This window comes from Ranitomeya imitator, chromosome 3 (assembly GCF_032444005.1).
Source record: "Ranitomeya imitator isolate aRanImi1 chromosome 3, aRanImi1.pri, whole genome shotgun sequence".
Taxonomy (NCBI): domain Eukaryota; kingdom Metazoa; phylum Chordata; class Amphibia; order Anura; family Dendrobatidae; genus Ranitomeya; species Ranitomeya imitator.
In genome coordinates this window covers 488,011,756-488,030,876 of record NC_091284.1, presented here as the reverse complement: position 1 = coordinate 488,030,876, position 19,121 = coordinate 488,011,756, and the positions used below count along the sequence as shown (strand labels likewise).

Sequence of the window (19,121 nt, the reverse complement as noted above, 5' to 3'; positions counted from 1 at the left end):
AAAGCAGTTTTATTCTTCGGGTCAGTACGTTTACAGCGATACCTCATTTATGTAATTTTTTTTATGTTTTGGCGCTTTTACACAATAAAAACTATTTTATATAAAAAAATAATTGTTTTTGCATCGCATTATTCTGAGAGCTATAACTTTTTTATTTTTCTGCTGATGATGCTGTATTGTGGCTTTTTTTTTGCGGGACAAGATGACGTTTTCAGCGGTACCATGGTTATTTATATCCGTCGTTTTGATCGCGTGTTATTCCACTTTTTGTTCGCCTGTATGATAATAAAGCGTTGTTTTTTGCCTTGTTTTTTTTTTTTTTTTTTTGCGGTGTTCACTGAAGTTGTTAACTAGTGGGATAGTTTTATAGAGCGGGTCGTTACGGACGCGGCGATACCAAATATGTGTACATTTATTGTTTTTTTTTTTTTACATAAATAAATGGATTTATTGGGAAATGTTTTTTTTTTTATTTGGGGATTTTTTTAAATTTTTTTTTACACATTCTATTTTTTTTTTTTTTTACTTTCTAACATTGTCCCAGGGTGGGACATCTCTGTATTAGATCAGATCGTTGATCTGACACTGTGCATAGCACACTGTCAGATCAACGATCTGACAGGCAGCTTAGCTGGCTTTCCAGCGCCTGCTCTCAGCAGGCGCCGGCTAGCCAGGTCACTTCATGACCCGGAAGGAGTCCGGCGGCCATCTTGGATCCGGGGACTCCTTCCGGGTCACCGGAGCAATGCGATCTCATTGCGTTGCTCCGGTGGGAGAGCGCAGGGAGCCCCCGTCCCTGCGCGATCCCCCTTTATGCCGCTGTCACTACTGACAGCGGCATCAGAGGGGTTAAATGCCCGCGATCGGCGATAGCGCCGATCGTGGGCATTGCTGCGGGGTGTCAGCTGTCATATACAGCTGACACCCGCACCCGATCACCGCGGCGCTCAGCGCGAGACCGCGGTGATCGGTGCGCCGTACTAGTACTGCTGCTGGCACTAATGCAGTGCCGGCAGCGCAGTACTAGTACGGCGCATGTCACGAAGGGGTTAAAATTGTGATTTTTTTTTTCTCAAAAACCGATAGTAGTAGTTCTACTCTGCAATTTGGATTGTAGCTGCTTCTGAAAATGCTTAAGTAAATTGACAATTGAGAATTACCATTTCCTTTCTCAATTAGGGTTTTCATCTACATACTCTGACACTTATTCTACTTATTATTTTTCACTTTATCATTATTATTATTTATTTTTGCACAGGCTCAAAAATTGATCTACGTTGCTCCGCTTGGCTTGGATTTAATAGTTCCATAGAATTGATAAATATTTATTGGCTAATTAATGGAACTTTCATCCAAAATGACAGTTGTGTTCAAGAAGGTCTTCATAGGTAAGTACTTTATTATGTGCCATTGTTGTACTTTAAAGCAGGCCATACACATTAGATAGCTGTTAGCCAAACAATGATTTTGGCTGATATCCATCTCAATCAACTTTCCGATACACAGGAGCACTTGTTAGGCTTGGTTCACATTTCGTTTTGGCAGTCCGTTAGACGGACAGCGTTACACCATGGCATAACGCGGTGTAACGCAGTCCGTTAATGCCGCCATTAATCCCTATGTCGGACGCATCGCTAGCACACACCCACAATGGGCGTGCGCTTGCGATGTGCCGTCATTGAGTGACGGACCCTGGGACGCGGGCTGCAGCATTTCCGGGTCCGTCACGGCTAGCACAGATAGAGCATCTGCTAGCTCTATCTGTGCTAGCGCTAGCAAAATTCGGCACTTCCGGTAACAGCAGCCCGTTAACGCATGTGTTGAACGGGCTGCTGTTAACGCAATGTGAACCTGGCCTAAGGCTTGTCATCTCTGTAATCTCTTTGAGAAAGCCACAGGCTTTCATGTTAGCTGGCGGTTTATCTCTGGGAGAAAAAAGGGATCGGCAGTCCGAAATTAAACATGTGTTCAACATCTCTCTCAATGATCAGTCAGCGGGTCCTCCCATACACATTGGAGTATTGTCGGAACCCGTTGATATTGGCTGGTTTGACCGACGTTAGTCTAATATCTATGGGGGCCTTTAAGCATGATTAGCCACAATGGCTGTTATCAGCTTTGCTGTTCTATGGAGAGGTCCTGATAGTAGCATATAGAATAATATGAAACATACAAGGAAGGTCAAGCAGCCCCAATCACAGCCTAAGTGGCAAAGGGTTCATAAATGTGCTACTGATTTATGAATAAGTGATACATTTTGATTATGGAGCAACTCTTTAAAGAAGCACTTATATGAACTTTTTTTCCCTAAAATTGTGTATACAGTGCCTTGAAAAAATATTCATACCCTGTGAACTTTTCCATATTTTTTTCAAGTTGCACTCACAATCTGAAATGTGTTTTATTTGGATTTTATGTGATATACTAACACAAAGCAGCAAGTATTTGTAAAGTGTAAAGAAAATGATAATGATTTTCTAATTATTTTAAAAATATAAATCTGACAATTATGATGTGCATTTGTATACAGCCACCCTGAGTCAATACTTTTTAGGACCACTTTTCCCTGCAATTACAGCTACTAGTCTTTTGGGGTATGTCTCTACCAGCGTTGCACATTTAAATGCTGAAATTTTTGCCTATTCTTTGCAAATTTGCTCTACTTCAGTGAGGTTGGAAGGAGAACGTCTCTGAACAGCAATTTTCATGTTTTGCCACAGATTCTCTATAGGATTTAGGTCTGGACTGTCACTGGGCCATTCACAAACATGAATATGCTTTAATCTAAACCTTTCTAGTGTAGATCTGTCATGCTTTGGCATTTCACATAAAATATAAATAAAAAAAATTAAAGTTTGTGGGTGTAACATGAAAAAATGTGGAAAAGTTCACAGGATACCTTTTCAAGGCAGTGTATGTTTATGCAGTGTAGAGTCAGTATATTAATATATTTGTAAGGGGTGACAGAGACTGGTATATGCTCTCACAATTTAAGCACGTCCCGGTTGAAGCTAGTACTAAATGATTTATGTTGTTGTAGTTAAATGCCGTATCTGGTGCTGTTATGTACATATATTTATACTGTATATTGTCTTTATGTATATGCTGAAGATGGTTACTTTAGGAAAGCAGTACCTTAATTAGGACACTAGATGTGGCACAGTAGTATTAGGTAATAAAAGCTAAGTATAGTAACTAGTTAATATAGTAGGGGCCAGCTGTGGTTAATACATGTGCATTTCTTGAAGTGAGTCAGAAAAGCCAGGGAGCTGAAACAGCTCAAGAGGGCTGGAGAGCCCAGACATTTCTGGAGGACAATAGGTCCAGGGTAACACAGTGGGCCCCGCAACATTTAAGACAAGGAACCCAGCCATCCAGGGCTCGGTGGACAGAAGTGCAGGTGAACCAGCACAGGGTACATCAGGGTACAGCAGGGTACAGCAGTGGTGAAGCAGAAGAAAGAGCGGGTCCACAGCAGTACGGGGACATATGTCGCTCAACATGTTGAAGTTCACTGCATGGGCTGACGCCCTCAGATCCATTGCGAAATGGACGAGGGAATCCCCAAGCGCAGTGAGTCTGGACAGGGAGGACGCTACGTTACCACAAGAAGTGGTACGACCTGGGCACGTACTGAAGGACCAAGGGAAGAGTGCAGGGAAAGTGGAAAGTGTGAGCTGTAGGAAACTCTATGCAAATGCTGTGTCTGCCAAGGATGTGCTGTGCAAAGAAGGATGTAAAGTTTTACGTTTCAAGTTGCAACTGGACAGTGTCTCTGTTTGTACGACAATGACCGGAGGGGACCTTAGGCACCGGAGAGAAGGCCCTTACGGTGCAAAAGATAAAGAGGCAGTTATCTGCATGTGACGGGAGAACAGGGCGAGCAAGACCTGTTAATCTCAGCCACGACTACGGCCCTGGCCCTCTCTCACATATTCACTTATCATCATCTTCTCAGGTATCCAGTGAAGTTTTGCTCCTCTTTTGAGTTATGTAACGCCAATTCAGATTGTCCAGATCACTCTATGATCTATGTGTTAGCCTGAGGTCTCTTTTACCATGTATGCCTATAGAGCCTCGTTGTCTTGACCATAGGTCTACACTTTAAAATCAACTTCTGGGTCACACAGAGAGGGAAATGTTAGATTTGGAGGATGTTTAGGTCCCATTCTATATTCATGTTAGTGTTTTAGCAAAATTGTGAGTGGACCCACTCTTTTGGATGAAAAGTAGCCCCACACATGAATGTTCTCAGCATGCTTTACTTTTAGTACGACACAAGAATCATGGTAGCTCTCACCTGTGGGAGGACAATCATTTCAGATGTCCTCCCACACATTCTGAAGGGGGCTTCATCAGACAAAATAACTTTACCCCAGTCCTCTGCAGTTCGATTCCTGTGCATCCCAAAAAGATTTTTCTATGATGAAGGCCATTGTCAGGAATCCCCCCAGATCTCAATTCCATTGAGAATCTGAAGTCAATGCTCAAAAAGTGGGTAGACAAACGAAGACACAGAAATCATGGTAAATTCCATACATACAATTCTATAAATACATACCATATTTTTCAGACTATAAGACACATTTTTTCCTCCAAAACTTGGGAGGAAAATGGGAGGTGCATCTTATAGTCCGAATGTAGGCTTACTGGGGGGTTGTGGCAGTGATTGAGCAGGGTCCCTTCCTCAGGGAGCCAGTGGTAGCAAAAGTGTGGTGATGCTACGGCCCTGTGTCAGTTGTGAGAACAGCGGAGTACATCATTGGTTTCCCGGCAGCAATTTTCCTGAAGCCATGGGCCGCATTCAGAAGCCATTCTCATGAGGCTGTGGGCTTCATGGAAATGGCCATCAGAGGATGCACGTGGAGATTGAGATCTCGGCTGGGCCATTTTCCTCACGCACTTTGCTCGTCTCAGAGCCGACACCTGTCAGCAGCATTGCTACACTTCTGCCACCACGGGCTCCATGAGAAAGGGACCCTGCTCAATGCAATGCACTCTGCTCTGCCTTACTGCCAACATCGGACCTGCAGAATCGCACCACTGGGATACCCCCTCCTCCCACCCAGGGCCCGCAGCATTGCCCCACTTCTGCCGCCGCCTTGAGGAAGGGACCATGCTTCCTGTGACCTGGCTTCACCGCCGCCGGCTCCCAGGTAAGATACCTTAAATTTGGACTATAAGACGGACCCCCATCTTATAAAAATCTTTTTTTTCCTATTTTTCCTATTTTCCACCCCAAAATTTTGGTCTGATATGTCTTATAGACTGAAAAATACGGTAAGTCTTTAGAAATAAGAGACAACACTGTAAATATTAAGTCTCTGTATAAATTTGATGTAATTGGCAATAAAAGTATAAAACATTTGAAAAGCTTTTATTTGTACTTCAGTAACCATAGAAATATCTGACTAAGGCCAAGTTCACGTGTTCAGCATTCACTACCACTTTGCAAAGAAGGGGGGAGGGGGTTGGGATGACAAAGGGAGTCAGTACATGTGGCATTGGCTGTACCAGGATAATAAGCGTATAGGTTAGAGTGAATTACTCTAAAATGAACATTGCTTATTAAAAATGTTGCATACTCTTTTGTTCTTTTATATGTTGCTTTACAGAGTATCTGTCAAAGAAGATCAAACTTATGTTAACATTACGCTTCACATATATGATGTTATCCCAGAAATCTTCAGCATCCCTATTACATGTATAGTAGACAGCCCATGGGGGACAGACAATTCAACACTTTATCTGAGAGCTTTAAATACAGGTCTGTATACCTTTATTAGATGTATGGTACATAGAGAATACTATAATATCTAATTGGGAAGTCGTGCCAAATGTGTAACAGTAATAATATACATATTAATAATAGTAAACTATACATATTGCCTGATATATATTCTCAAAATTACAAAGATTCTATATCTGAATCACATTTTGCAATTCCTTTCTAAAATATTACCTGCTAACAGTACAATAGTATAATATTTCATTTTTTAGTTTTATTGTCATTAATTTCTATAGGATAGATGATAACTTTCTAATCAGTGGTTTGGGCCACTAGGAACTCTGGTACATAGAAATCATGGAGTCCCATAGCAGAAATTTTAATTGGGCACCCACTCAAGAAAAATAATAAACATATTTGGTGGCAGAAGAGCATGTCTCAATAACTCACAACTTTGCAGCATTTACAAAGTAATTTTCCTCCTATTGAAGCCCCTAGATTCCCTTTCATTACTCCCATAAAGTATTATGCCAACAAAAGTGCCACTCCAAATACAATGCGATAACCCCACAGTGAATTCCTCAACAGTACTCTCCACATGCACAGTATAATGACCCTACTGTACCCCTCACCCACCCCATGGCAAAGTTTGGTGATCTCAATAAAGTTTGATGCCCTAACTGTGACCCTCAGACATTTATGCTACAGTATTATGGGTCATCATACAGTATAATGACCCCCAGACCCCTCCACATAGTATGATGGACCTCAAAATCCATTCAAACAGTATAATGGCCCCCCACACAGCGCTCAACACAATATGATGGACCCCACCAAAACCTTCACACTATATAATTGCTCACATACAGTATAATGGTCCCCATATAGCCTTTAAAACAGTATAATAGTCTCCCACATAGCCCTGCAAACAGTTTAATGGCCCCCACATAGACCTGCAAACAGTATAATATCCCCTACATAGCCCTGAAAACAGTATAATGGCTTCCACATAGCCTTCCAAACAGGAAAATATGCACCACATAGCACTACATAGTGTATAACGGCTCCCACATAGTACTGTATATAGTATAATGGCACCACATAGCCTTCCAAATAGTATAATTGACATCATAGCCCCCCAAATAGTATAATGGACCACATGTAGTCCTCCATACAGTCTAATTGGTCCCACATAGTCCTCTATACAGTATCACTGGGCCCATATACTCCTCCATACAGTATATTGGACCCCATAATGTCCTCCATACAGTCTAATGGGCCCCATATTGCCTTCCATACAGTATAATAAGCCCCACATTATCCTTCAAATAATATAATGGGCCCTACATAGTCATCTATACAGTATATTGGACCCCATATTGCCTTCCATACAGTATAATGGGGTCTGCATAGTACTCCATATAGACTAATGAGCCCCACATTGACTTCCAAACATTATAATGGGCCCCACATAGTCCACCATACAGAATAATGGGAACCATATAGTCCTCCATAAAGTATAATGGGCCCCACAAAGTGCTCCATATAGTATAATGGCTCCGCATACCTCATAGTTCTCCATACATTTTAATGGTCCCCAAATTGCCTTCCAGAAAGTATAATAGGCCCAACATATTCCTCCATACGGTATAATGGGCCCCTCATAGTCCTCCATACAGTATAAAAGGCCCACACATTGCCTTTTATACAGTATAATGGGCCCCAAATTGCCTTCCTCACAGTATAATGGGCCCCATATAGTCCTCCATACAGTACAATGACCCCAGCATTGCCTTCCATACAGTATAATGGGCCACACATAGTCCTCCATAAAGTATAATCGGCTCCACATAGTCCTCCATATAGTTTAATTTGCCTCACATAGTCCTACATACAGTACAATAGGCCCCACATAGTCCTCCAGGTAGTATTATGGCTCTCCGTAGTCCTTCTTACAGTATAATGGGTCCCACATTGTCTTCCATACTGTATAATGGGCCCCACATAGTGCTCCCTACAGTGTAATGGGCCCCATGTTGCCTTCCATACTGTATAATGGGCCCCACATAGCCCTCCATACAAGGCAATGGACCATAAATTGTCCTCCATACAGTATAATGGGCCCCATACTGCCTTCCATATGGTCTAATGGGCCCCACATAATTCTTCATACAGTATAATGGGCCACACATAGTCCTCCAAACAGTATAATGGGCCCCACATTGCTCTCCATACAATATAATGGGCCCCACATTACCTCCAATAAAGTATCATATCCCTCACACAGTCCACCATAAGGTATAATGGGATACACATAGTCCTCCTTACAGTAAAATTGGCCCAACATTACCATCCATACAGTATAATGGGCCCCACATGGTCCTCCATATAGTATAATGGGCCTCATATAGTACTCCATACAGTATAATAGGCCCCACATAGTCCTCCATATAGTAAAATGGTCCCCACATTGCATTCCATACAGTATAAAGGACCCCACACAGTCCTCCGTATAGTTTAATGGGCCACACATAGTCCTCCTTACTGTAAAATATGCCCTACATTGCCCTCCATATAGTATAATGGGCCTCACATTGCCTTACATACAGTAAAGGACATTACATAGTCCTCCATATACAGTGCCTTGCGAAAGTATTTGGCCCCCTGGAACTTTTCAACCTTTTCCCACATATCATGCTTCAAACATAAAGATACCAAATGTACATTTTTGGTGAAGAATCAGCAACAAGTGGAACACAATTATGAAGTTGAACGAAATTTATTGGTTATATTAAATTTTTGTGGAAATTCAAAAACTGAAAAGTGGGGCGTGCAATATTATTCAGCCCCTTTACTTTCAGTGCAGCAAACTCACTCCAGAAGTTCATTGTGGATCTCTGAGTGATCCAATGTTGTCCTAAATGCCTAATGATGATAAATATAATCCACCTGTGTGTAATCAAGTCTCCGTATAAATGCACCTGCTCTGTGATAGTCTCAGGGTTCTGTTTGAAGCACAGAGAGCATCATGAAGACCAAGGAACACAATAGGTAGGTCCGTGATACTGTTGTGGAGGAGTTTAAAGCCGGATTTGGATACAAAATGACTTCCAAAACTGTAAACATCCCAAGGTGCGCTGTGCAAGCGATCATATTTAAATGAAAGGCGTATCATACCACTGCAAATCTACCAAGACCCGGCCATCCTTCTAAACTTTCGTCTCAAACAAGGAGAAGACTGATCAGAGATTCAGCCAAGAGGCCCATGATCCCTCTGGATGAACTGCAGAGATCTACAGCTGAGGTGGGACAGTCTGTCCATAGGACAACAATCAGGCATACACTGCACAAATCTGGTCTTTATGGAAGAGTGGCAAGAAGAAAGCCATTTCTCAAAGATATCCATAAAAAGTGTTGTTTAACCCCTTCACCCCAAAGCCTGTTTTCACCTAAGTGACAGGGCCAATTTTTACAATTCTGACCACTGTCATTTTATGAGGTTATAACTCTGAAACGCTTCAACGGATCCTGGTGATTCTGACACTGTTTTCTTGTGACATATTGTACTTCATGATAGTGGTAAAACTTCTTCGATATGACTTGCATTTATTTGTGAAAAAAACAAAAATTTGTCGGAAATTATGAAAATTTAGCAATTTTCAAACTCTTAGTTTTTATGCCCTTAAATTAGAGAGTTATATCACATAATATAGTTAATAAACAACATTTCCCACATGTCTGCTTTACATCAGCACAATTTTGGAAACATATTTTTTTTTGTTAGGGAGTTATAAGGGTTAAAAGTTGACCAGCGCTTTCTCATTTTTGCAACAAAATTTGCAAAACCATTCTTTTACGGACCACCTCACACTTGAAGTGACTTTGAGGGGTGTATGTGACAGAAAATGCCCAAAAGTGACACCATTCTAAAAACTGCACCCCTCAAGGTACTCAAAACCACATTCAAAAAGTTTATTAACCCTTCAGGTGCTTCACAGGAATTTTTTGAATGTTTAAAAAAATTGAACATTTAACTTTTTTTTCACAAAATTTTTACTTCAGGTCCAATTTGTTTCATTTTACCAAGGGTAACAGGAGAAATTGGACCACAAAAGCCGTTGTACAATTTGTCCTGAGTACGCCGATACCCCATATGTGGGGGTAAACCACTGTTTGGGCACATGGCAGAGCTCTGAAGGGAAGGAGCGCCATTTGACTTTTCAATGCAAGATTTGCTGGAATTGAGATCGGAGCCCATGTCACGATTGGAGAGCCCCTGACGTGCCTAAACAGTGGAAACCCCCACAAGTGACACCATTTTGGAAAGTAGACCCCCTAAGGAACTAATCTAGATGTGTGGTGAGCACTTTGAACCTCCAAGTGCTTCACAGAAGTTTATAATGTAGAGCCGTAAAAAAAATTTCATATTGATTTTCACAAAAAATGATCTTTTTGCCCCAAATTTTTTATTTTCCCAAGGGTAAAAGGATAAATTGGACCCCAAAAACTTGTTGTGCAATTTGTCCTGAGTACGCCGATACTTTATATATGGGGATAAGCCACTGTTTGAGCGCATGGCAGAGCTCGGAAGGGAAGGAGTGCCATTTGACTTTTCAATGCAAAATTGGCTGGAATTGAGATCGGACGCCATGTCGCATTTGGAGAGCCCCTGACGTGCCTTAACAGTGGAAACCCCCCACAAGTGACCCCATTTTGGAAAGAAGACCCCCTAAGGAACTTATCTAGATGTGTGGTGAGCACTTTTAACCCCCAATTGTTTCACTAAAGTTTAGAATGTAGCATTGTGAAAATTAAAAAATATTTTTTTCTTTCCACAAAATGATGTTTTAGCAAGCAATTTTTTTTCCCAAGGGTAACAGGAGAAATTGGACCACAAATGTTATTGTCCAATTTGTCCTGAGTACGCTGATACCCCACATGTGGGGGGGAACCACCGTTTGAGTGCATGGCAGAGCTCGGAAGGGAAGGTGTTATGATCCGGTGGTTTGGACAAATAATGGACCTGATAGTTACTGATAATAAGGACGAGCTCTGGGACGTGGGAACTCTGCTGACCGCAATCCCTAAACCTATCAAAACACACTAGAAATAGCCGTGGATTGCGCCTAACGCTCCCTATGCAACTCGGCACAGCCTAAGAAACTAGCTAGCCCTGAAGATAGAAAAATAAAGCCTACCTTGCCTCAGAGAAATTCCCCAAAGGAAAAGGCAGCCCCCCACATATAATGACTGTGAGTGTTAGGACTGGCGGAACGCACCAAGACAGATGGTATAGATGCGTTCGCAGTCCGGGGTCCACCGTGCAGGTGAAAACCTGCTGCTAGCAATTAGCAGACTATATGGCGGTACTCTAAAGTATACACGCGTGGGTTAACCTCACCCAGCGTGAAAGAAGCAATCCTGTTAAGGCACAGGACCGCGGTACCGCACTTAAAGCGCGAGCAAGTAGTCAGCGAACTCAACCCCAACTAGGATTGAAGTCCGATTAGACCCTTGCTGGCACAATACCGCAACTGGGTGTGTAAGGAAACTGAAGAGCAATATTAAGGCACAAGAGTGCATTCAGTGCCGCACTGACGAACGCCACTAACCACCCAGGCTTGGGTAAGGAAAGCACAGAGGAAGTGCACGGCGCCGTACTGGCGGTCACAGCAACTGGACGCTATAATGTGTGACTAGTGCTGTAGGATAAGTCGGGCGCTAGGTAGCAGCCATACATCTTCCGCGAACAGTCATTCAATAGGGTAGGGGTATCCAAGGACGACTTGCACTCACAACATACACACATTAGCGATTGAAAGACAATACTAGCGCATGGCCGTGCGGTCATGCGCAGTTTATATAGCAGCAGCACAGGAAGTGGCCACAGCACCTTTGCCCTTCCAAGACCTGCCAAGAGGACCAATGGAATGTGCTGCAGAGCCTGAGCACATGACCCTCGATCTCCAACGGGAGATCTTACCCTGGGCATGCTCAGTACGTGCAGACAAGGACTTAGTCCCAGAGAAGTCCGCTCGCTGCTGACCAGCACTGACTTTAATGGCAGAGACTGGAGAAGCAGCAGTAACTCTCAGAACAGAGTGAGAATGAGCAAGACGCTGGGACCGACGTCCTTGCTGAGCAGACTCCACTGCGGCTGGACAAGAATGGGAGACCGCAGCGGAGGTGGCTCGAGATTCCCCCTGTGCAGAAGCGGGAACTCGACCCCTAACATTACCCCCCCCTCCTAGGGCCCCCCCTCCTTGGGCCTCGCTACGTTCGAAGGCAGCAATGAGCTGCGGAGCCCGAATGTGCTCAGCAGGCTCCCAGGACCTATCCTCAGGGCCGTAACCCTTCCAGTCCACCAAAAAATTTTTATTGCCATGTACCACCTTGCACCCCAAGATAGCGTTCACCTCGAAATCGTCCGTAGACGAACCCGATGTCCCGGCAGATGACTCAGAAAACCGGGACATGTATACGGGCTTAAGGAGGGACACATGAAAGGTGTCGGTGATACCAAGGCGTGGACGAAGGGCCAGACGATAGACCACAGGATTAACCTGTTCAAGGACCTTGAAGGGACCCAAGTAGCGAGGAGCAAATTTAGTGGACTCAACTCGCAGCCTGATGTTACGGGCGGAGAGCCACACCAAGTCGCCAGGAGCAAAGGTCGGAGCGGGGCGCCGATGAGCATCGGCGGAGGACCTCATTCTCTCCTTAGAGGCCCGAATGGCATCCTGAGTGCGGTCCCAAATATCCCGTGCGTCCACAGCCCAGTCTGCCACCCTGGAGTCTGCGGAAGACACGGGCATAGGCACAGGTACCCGTGGATGCTGACTATAGTTGAGGAGGAATGGGGTTTGTCCAGTGGAGTCGGCTACGGCGTTATTCAGCGCAAACTCTGCCCATGATAGCAAGGATGCCCAGTCATCCTGCCTGGCTGAAACAAAATGTCGCAGGTATGTGACCAAGGTCTGGTTGGCCCTCTCTACCAACCCATTCGTCTCGGGATGATAAGCGGAAGAGAGATTCAACTCAATACTGAGAAGACGACATAGCTCTCTCCAGAACCGAGACGCAAACTGGGGACCCCGGTCACTGACAATTTTGTCAGGCATACCATGTAGGCGGAAGATGTGCTTAATGAACAACGCAGCCAAGGCCCGTGCAGAAGGTAACCGTGGTAGCGGCACCAAATACACCATTTTCGAGAAATGATCGGTGATGACCCAAATGATGGTACAGCCGCGAGACTTGGGCAAACCCACGACAAAGTCCATCCCGACCATCTCCCAGGGCCTATCTGCCACCGGCAAGGGATAGAGCAACCCAGCTGGCCTTTGACGCGGAGATTTATTTTTGGCGCAGGAGACACACGCCAGAATATAATCCCTGACATCCCGGACCATATGCGGCCACCAGTACGTCCTCGCCAGTAGCTCAGATGTCCTCTTTGTCCCAAAGTGTCCACCCACTCTGGACGAATGAGCCCAAGAGAGAACCTCCGGTCGCAAATTAATGGGCACAAAAGTCTTGCCCGGAGGCACAGACTCAAGCGAAACCGGCGCTACGGTTCTCAGGCTCTCAGAAGGAACAATAAGCCGAGGCTCCTCTTCCTCCTCTTCAGTTGACATAAGGGAGTGAGAGAGAGCATCAACACGAATATTCTTCTCCCAGGCGAGAAAATGAAGAGAAAAGTGGAACCGGGAAAAGAACAAGGACCATCTGGCTTGGCGAGAATTTAGCCGCTGGGCTGTTTGTAAGTAGACCAAATTTTTGTGGTCAGTGTAAACCTGGAAGGGAAACCGCGCACCTTCCAGAAGGTGTCTCCACTCCGAAAAGGCCAACTTCATTGCTAGCAACTCCCTGTCCCCGATGGAGTAGTTTCTCTCCACTGGCGAGAAGGTCTTAGAGAAGAAGAAGCATGGATGCTTCCGACCTTGAGCATCCTTCTGATAGAGGACTGCTCCAGCACCAACGGATGAGGCATCCACCTCCATTAGGAATGGCTTATCCACATCGGGACGATGTAAGATGGGAGCGCTAGCAAAGTGGGACTTAATAGAAGTGAAGGCCTTGGAGACCTCTTCCGACCACAATTTAGGATTCGCTCCCTTCTTGGTGAGGGCTACCAAGGGAGCTACCAGAGTTGAGAAGTGGGGAATGAACTGGCGGTAATAGTTAATGAACCCCATAAAGCGCTGCACCGCTTTAAGAGAATAGGGCTCTTGCCAGACCATCACAGCCTGTAGTTTGGCAGGATCCATAGCCAATCCCTGGGCGGAGATGATATAGCCCAGGAACGGCAAAGACTCCTGCTCAAACATACACTTCTCCAACTTAGCGTAAAGAGAGTTTGCCCGTAGGAGGTCGAAGACTCTGCCAACGTCTCTCCGGTGGGAGTCAATATCTGGAGAAAAGATGAGAATATCATCCAGATAGACTACAACTGAGGTGGAAAGCATATCCCGGAAGATGTCGTTGACAAAGTCTTGAAAAACGGCTGGGGCATTACAGAGCCCGAAGGGCATCACCAGATACTCATAGTGCCCATCTCTGGTGTTAAACGCCGTTTTCCATTCGTCCCCCTCACGGATGCGAATCAGGTTGTAAGCACCCCGCAGATCTAATTTAGTAAACACTCTAGCTCCCCGAAGCCTATCGAAGAGCTCGGATATCAAGGGCAAAGGATACTTGTTCTTAACGGTGATAGCGTTAAGACCCCTGTAGTCTATGCATGGACGTAGTTCCCCATTCTTCTTCTGCACGAAGAACCCTGCCCCAGCAGGTGACACTGACTTCCTGATAAACCCTCTTGCCAGATTCTCTTGAATGTACTGAGACATGGCCTCCGTCTCCGGGAGAGATAATGGATAAACTCGACCCCGGGGAGGCTCCGCACCAGGCAAGAGATCGATAGGACAGTCATAGGGGCGATGGGGCGGAAGGGTCTCCGCCGCCTTTTTGGAGAACACGTCTGCGTAAGACCAATATTGCTTGGGAAGAGAGGATAGATCTGCGGGTACCTCAGTAGTAGCAACCTGAACGCACTCTCGGTGACACCTACCCCCACATGATTCACCCCATCCCAGAATTCTGCCTGAGGACCACTCGATGTGAGGAGAGTGGTACCGTAGCCAAGGTATCCCCAACAGGACCTCATCAATACCCTCAGGAATGATGAGCAGAGAAATAATCTCCTGATGGGATGGCGACATGGACACAGTAACAGGGATGGTCTGATGTGTTATCTGTGCGGGGAGTGTCGACCCATTCACCACTCGTACCGTTACTGGTTGAGATAGCATAACCAGGGGTATTGCGTGACGTTGGGCGAAGGCAGAAGACATAAAATTGCCCTCCGCCCCAGAATCCACGCAGAGGTCTACCGAGTGGGAGGATGAGCCAAAGGTAATTGTCCCCTTAAAGGACAATTTGGAGGCAAATGTCGCAGTGTCTAGTGCACCTCCACCTACTACCACTAGACGCTGACGTTTACTCGACCGCTGATGACATCTGGTGGCAAGATGTCCTGACTGTTGGCATACATGGCAACCCTGGAGTGCACGAGCGGTCTGGGACTTAGATCCCGCTCGTGACACCACCTTAGGTTCCTGGACCTCAGGAGCCTGGACTGGAGATTCCAAAGGTTTGGCGAAGGTGGGAGCCAGCCGAAACCTCTGCCTACACTGGGCTCGCTCTAACCTCCGCTCGTTAAAACGGAGGTCGATGCGAGTAGATACTGTTATTAACTCTTCCAGTGTGGCGGGAATCTCCCTAGTGGCCAGAGCATCCTTAACGTGGTCAGCCAGCCCCCTCCAAAATATAGGGATAAGGGCTTTATCCGACCACTCCAGCTCAGATGCTAGAGTGCGGAAATGGACGGCAAAAAGGCTGACCAAGGACGAGCCCTGAGTCAGTGCCAACAGTTGGAGCGCCGTGTCATGGGTGACACGAGGTCCTAGAAAGACCTGTTTCAGAGTGCTCAGGAATAACGGAGCACTCTGCACCACATGATCGCCATGCTCCCACAGCGGCGTAGCCCACTGCAACGCCCTGTCCGACAATAAGGAAATTATAAAGCCCACCTTAGCCCGCTCGGTAGGGAAACGAGAGGCCAGAAGCTCGAGATGTATTGAGCACTGACTCACGAAACCCCTACAGGACTTACTGTCACCAGAAAATTTCTCTGGTAGCGGGAGGCGAGATAGCGTCGGTACAGGAGCGGCAGTGGACAAGGTAGCTGCAGCCACACTTGCAGCCTGAACAGCGACAGCAGTAACATCCACAGCTGAGGTTGAACGCTCAAGAGCCGCCAACCTTCCCTCCAGCTGCTGGATGTACCGCTGTAAACGCTGGTCGTCCGCCATTTTACTAGCCAGACCCTGGCGCTAGTATTCTGTTAGGACTGGCGGAACGCACCAAGACAGATGGTATAGATGCGTTCGCAGTCCGGGGTCCACCGTGCAGGTGAAAACCTGCTGCTAGCAATTAGCAGACTATATGGCGGTACTCTAAAGTATACACGCGTGGGTTAACCTCACCCAGCGTGAAAGAAGCAATCCTGTTAAGGCACAGGACCACGGTACCGCACCTAAAGCGTGAGCAAGTAGTCAGCGAACTCAACCCCAACTAGGATTGAAGTCCGATTAGACCCTTGCTGGCACAACACCGCAATTGGGTGTGTAAGGAAACTGAAGAGCAATATTAAGGCACAAGAGTGCATGCAGTGCCGCACTGACGAACGCCACTAACCACCCAGGCTTGGGTAAGGAAAGCACAGAGGAAGTGCACGGCGCCGTACTGGCGGTCACAGCAACTGGACGCTATAATGTGTGACTAGTGCTGTAGGATAAGTCGGGCGCTAGGTAGCAGCCATACACCTTCCGCGAACAGTCATTCAATAGGGTAGGGGTATCCAAGGACGACTTGCACTCACAACATACACACATTAGCGATTGAAAGACAATACTAGCGCATGGCCGTGCGGTCATGCGCAGTTTATATAGCAGCAGCACAGGAAGTGGCCACAGCACCTTTGCCCTTCCAAGACCTGCCAAGAGGACCAATGGAATGTGCTGCAGAGCCTGAGCACATGACCCTCGATCTCCAACGGGAGATCTTACCCTGGGCATGCTCAGTACGTGCAGACAAGGACTTAGTCCCAGAGAAGTCCGCTCGCTGCTGACCAGCACTGACTTTAATGGCAGAGACTGGAGAAGCAGCAGTAACTCTCAGAACAGAGTGAGAATGAGCAAGACGCTGGGACCGACGTCCTTGCTGAGCAGACTCCACTGCGGCTGGACAAGAATGGGAGACCGCAGCGGAGGTGGCTCGAGATTCCCCCTGTGCAGAAGCGGGAACTCGACCCCTAACAGTGAGTAAAGGTGAAAATACAAACACAGAGATGAAATAGATTTAGCAAAGTGAGGCCCGACTTACTGAACAGACCGAGGATAGAAAAGGTTACTTTGCGGTCAGCACAAAAACCTACAAAAGACCACGCAGAGAGTGCAGGGAAAAATACCTTCCGCACCGACTCACGGTGCGGGAGGTGCCCCTCTGCGTCCCAGAGCTTCCAGCAAGCAAGGCAATATTGACAAAAGCAAGCTGGACAGAAAAAATAGCAAACAAGCAAAATAGCACAGAGGAACTTAGCTTCTGCTGGAGCAACAGGAACTCAGAACGATGCAGGAGCGAAGTAGAGCCATAGTACAACATTGACAGCTGGCATGGGGCAAAGATCTAAGTGGAGTTAAATAGAGCAGCCCACTAACGAATTAGCCTCGTCACCTGTGGAAGGAAACTCAGAAACACCCACAGGCACCAGAGAAAGTCCATGGACAGAACCAGCCGAAGTACCATTCTTAACCACAGGAGGGAGCCTGACCACAGAATTCACAACAGGAAGGAGCACCGTTTGAAATGCAGACTTAGATGGAATGGACTGCAGGTGTCATGTTGCATTTGCAAAGCCCCTGATGTACCTAAACAGTAGAAACCCACCACAAGTGACCCCATATTGGAAACTAGACCCCCCAAGGAACTTATCTAGATGTGTTGTGAGAGCTTTGAACCAACAAGTGTTTCACTAGAGTTTATAACGCAGAGCCGTGAAAATAAAAAATATTTTTTTTTCACGAAAATGATATTTTAGCCCCCACGTTTTTATTTTCCCAAGGGTAACAGGACAAATTAGACCCCAAAAGTTGTTGTCCAACTTGTCCTGAGAACGCTGATACCCCATATGTTGGGGGGAACTACTGTTTGGGTGCACGGCAGAGCTCGGAAGGGAAGGAGCGCCATTTGAAATGCAGACTTAGATGGATTGGTCTGCAGGCGTCATGTTGCATTTGCAGAGCCCCTGATGTACCTAAACAGTAGAAACCCCCCACAAGTGACCCCATATTGGAAACTAGACCCCCCAGGGAACTCATCTAGATGTGTTGTGAGAGCTTTGAACCAACAAGTGTTTCACTACAGTTTATAACGCAGAGCCGTGAAAATAAAAAATATTTTTTTTCCACGAAAATGATATTTTATCCCCTATGTTTTTATTTTCCCAAGGGTAACAGGACAAATTGGACCCCAAAAGTTGTTGTCCAACTTGTCCTGAGAACGCTGATACCCCATATGTTGGGGGGAACCACTGTTTGGGCGCACAGGAGAACTCGGAAGGGAAGGAGCACTGTTTTACTTTTTCAAAGCAGAATTGGCTGGAATTGAGATCGGATGCCATGTCGCGTTTGGAGAGCCCCTGATGTGCCTAAACAGTGGAAACCCCCAATTATAACTGAAACCCTAACCCCAACCCTAACCCTAGCCCTAACCCTAACCCTAGCCCTAACCCTAGCCCTAACCCTAGCCCTAACCCTAATGGGAAAATGGAAATAAATACATTTTTTTACATTTTATTATTTTTCCCTAACTAAGGGGGTGATGAAGGGGGGTTTGATTAACTTTTATAGCTTTTTTTGGCAGATTTTTAGGGTTGGCAGCTGTCACATACTAAAAGACGCTTTTTATTGCAAAAAATAGTTTTTGCATCACCACATTTTGAGAGCTATAATTTATCCATATTTTGGCCCACAGAGTCATGTGAGATCTTGTTTTTTGCGGGACGAGTTGACGTTTTTATTGGTAACATTTTCGGGCAGATGACATTTTTTGATCACTTTTTATTCCGATTTCTTTTAGGGGGGGCGTTTATACCGTTCCACGTGTGGTAAAATGGATAAAGCAGTTTTATTCTTCAGGTCAGTACGATTACAGCGATACCTCATTTATGTAATTTTTTTTATGTTTTGGCGCTTTTACACAATAAAAACTATTTTATGTAAAAAAATAATTGTTTTTGCATCGCATTATTCTGAGAGCTATAACTTTTTTT

The 19,121-nt window shown here is 45.6% G+C and overlaps 1 protein-coding gene across 1 annotated transcript in view; it reads left to right on the top strand.

Moving 5' to 3' along the window:
• LOC138670345 (interleukin-1 receptor type 2-like) overlaps window positions 1-19,121 on the top strand; it is a 90,122-nt gene that overhangs the window by 35,967 nt on the left and 35,034 nt on the right. The window contains exons 4-5 of the mRNA XM_069757587.1: window positions 1,259-1,388; window positions 5,616-5,767. Of these exons, the coding sequence (XP_069613688.1) occupies window positions 1,259-1,388; window positions 5,616-5,767 (282 nt within the window). The remainder of the gene's footprint in view (window positions 1-1,258; window positions 1,389-5,615; window positions 5,768-19,121) is intronic.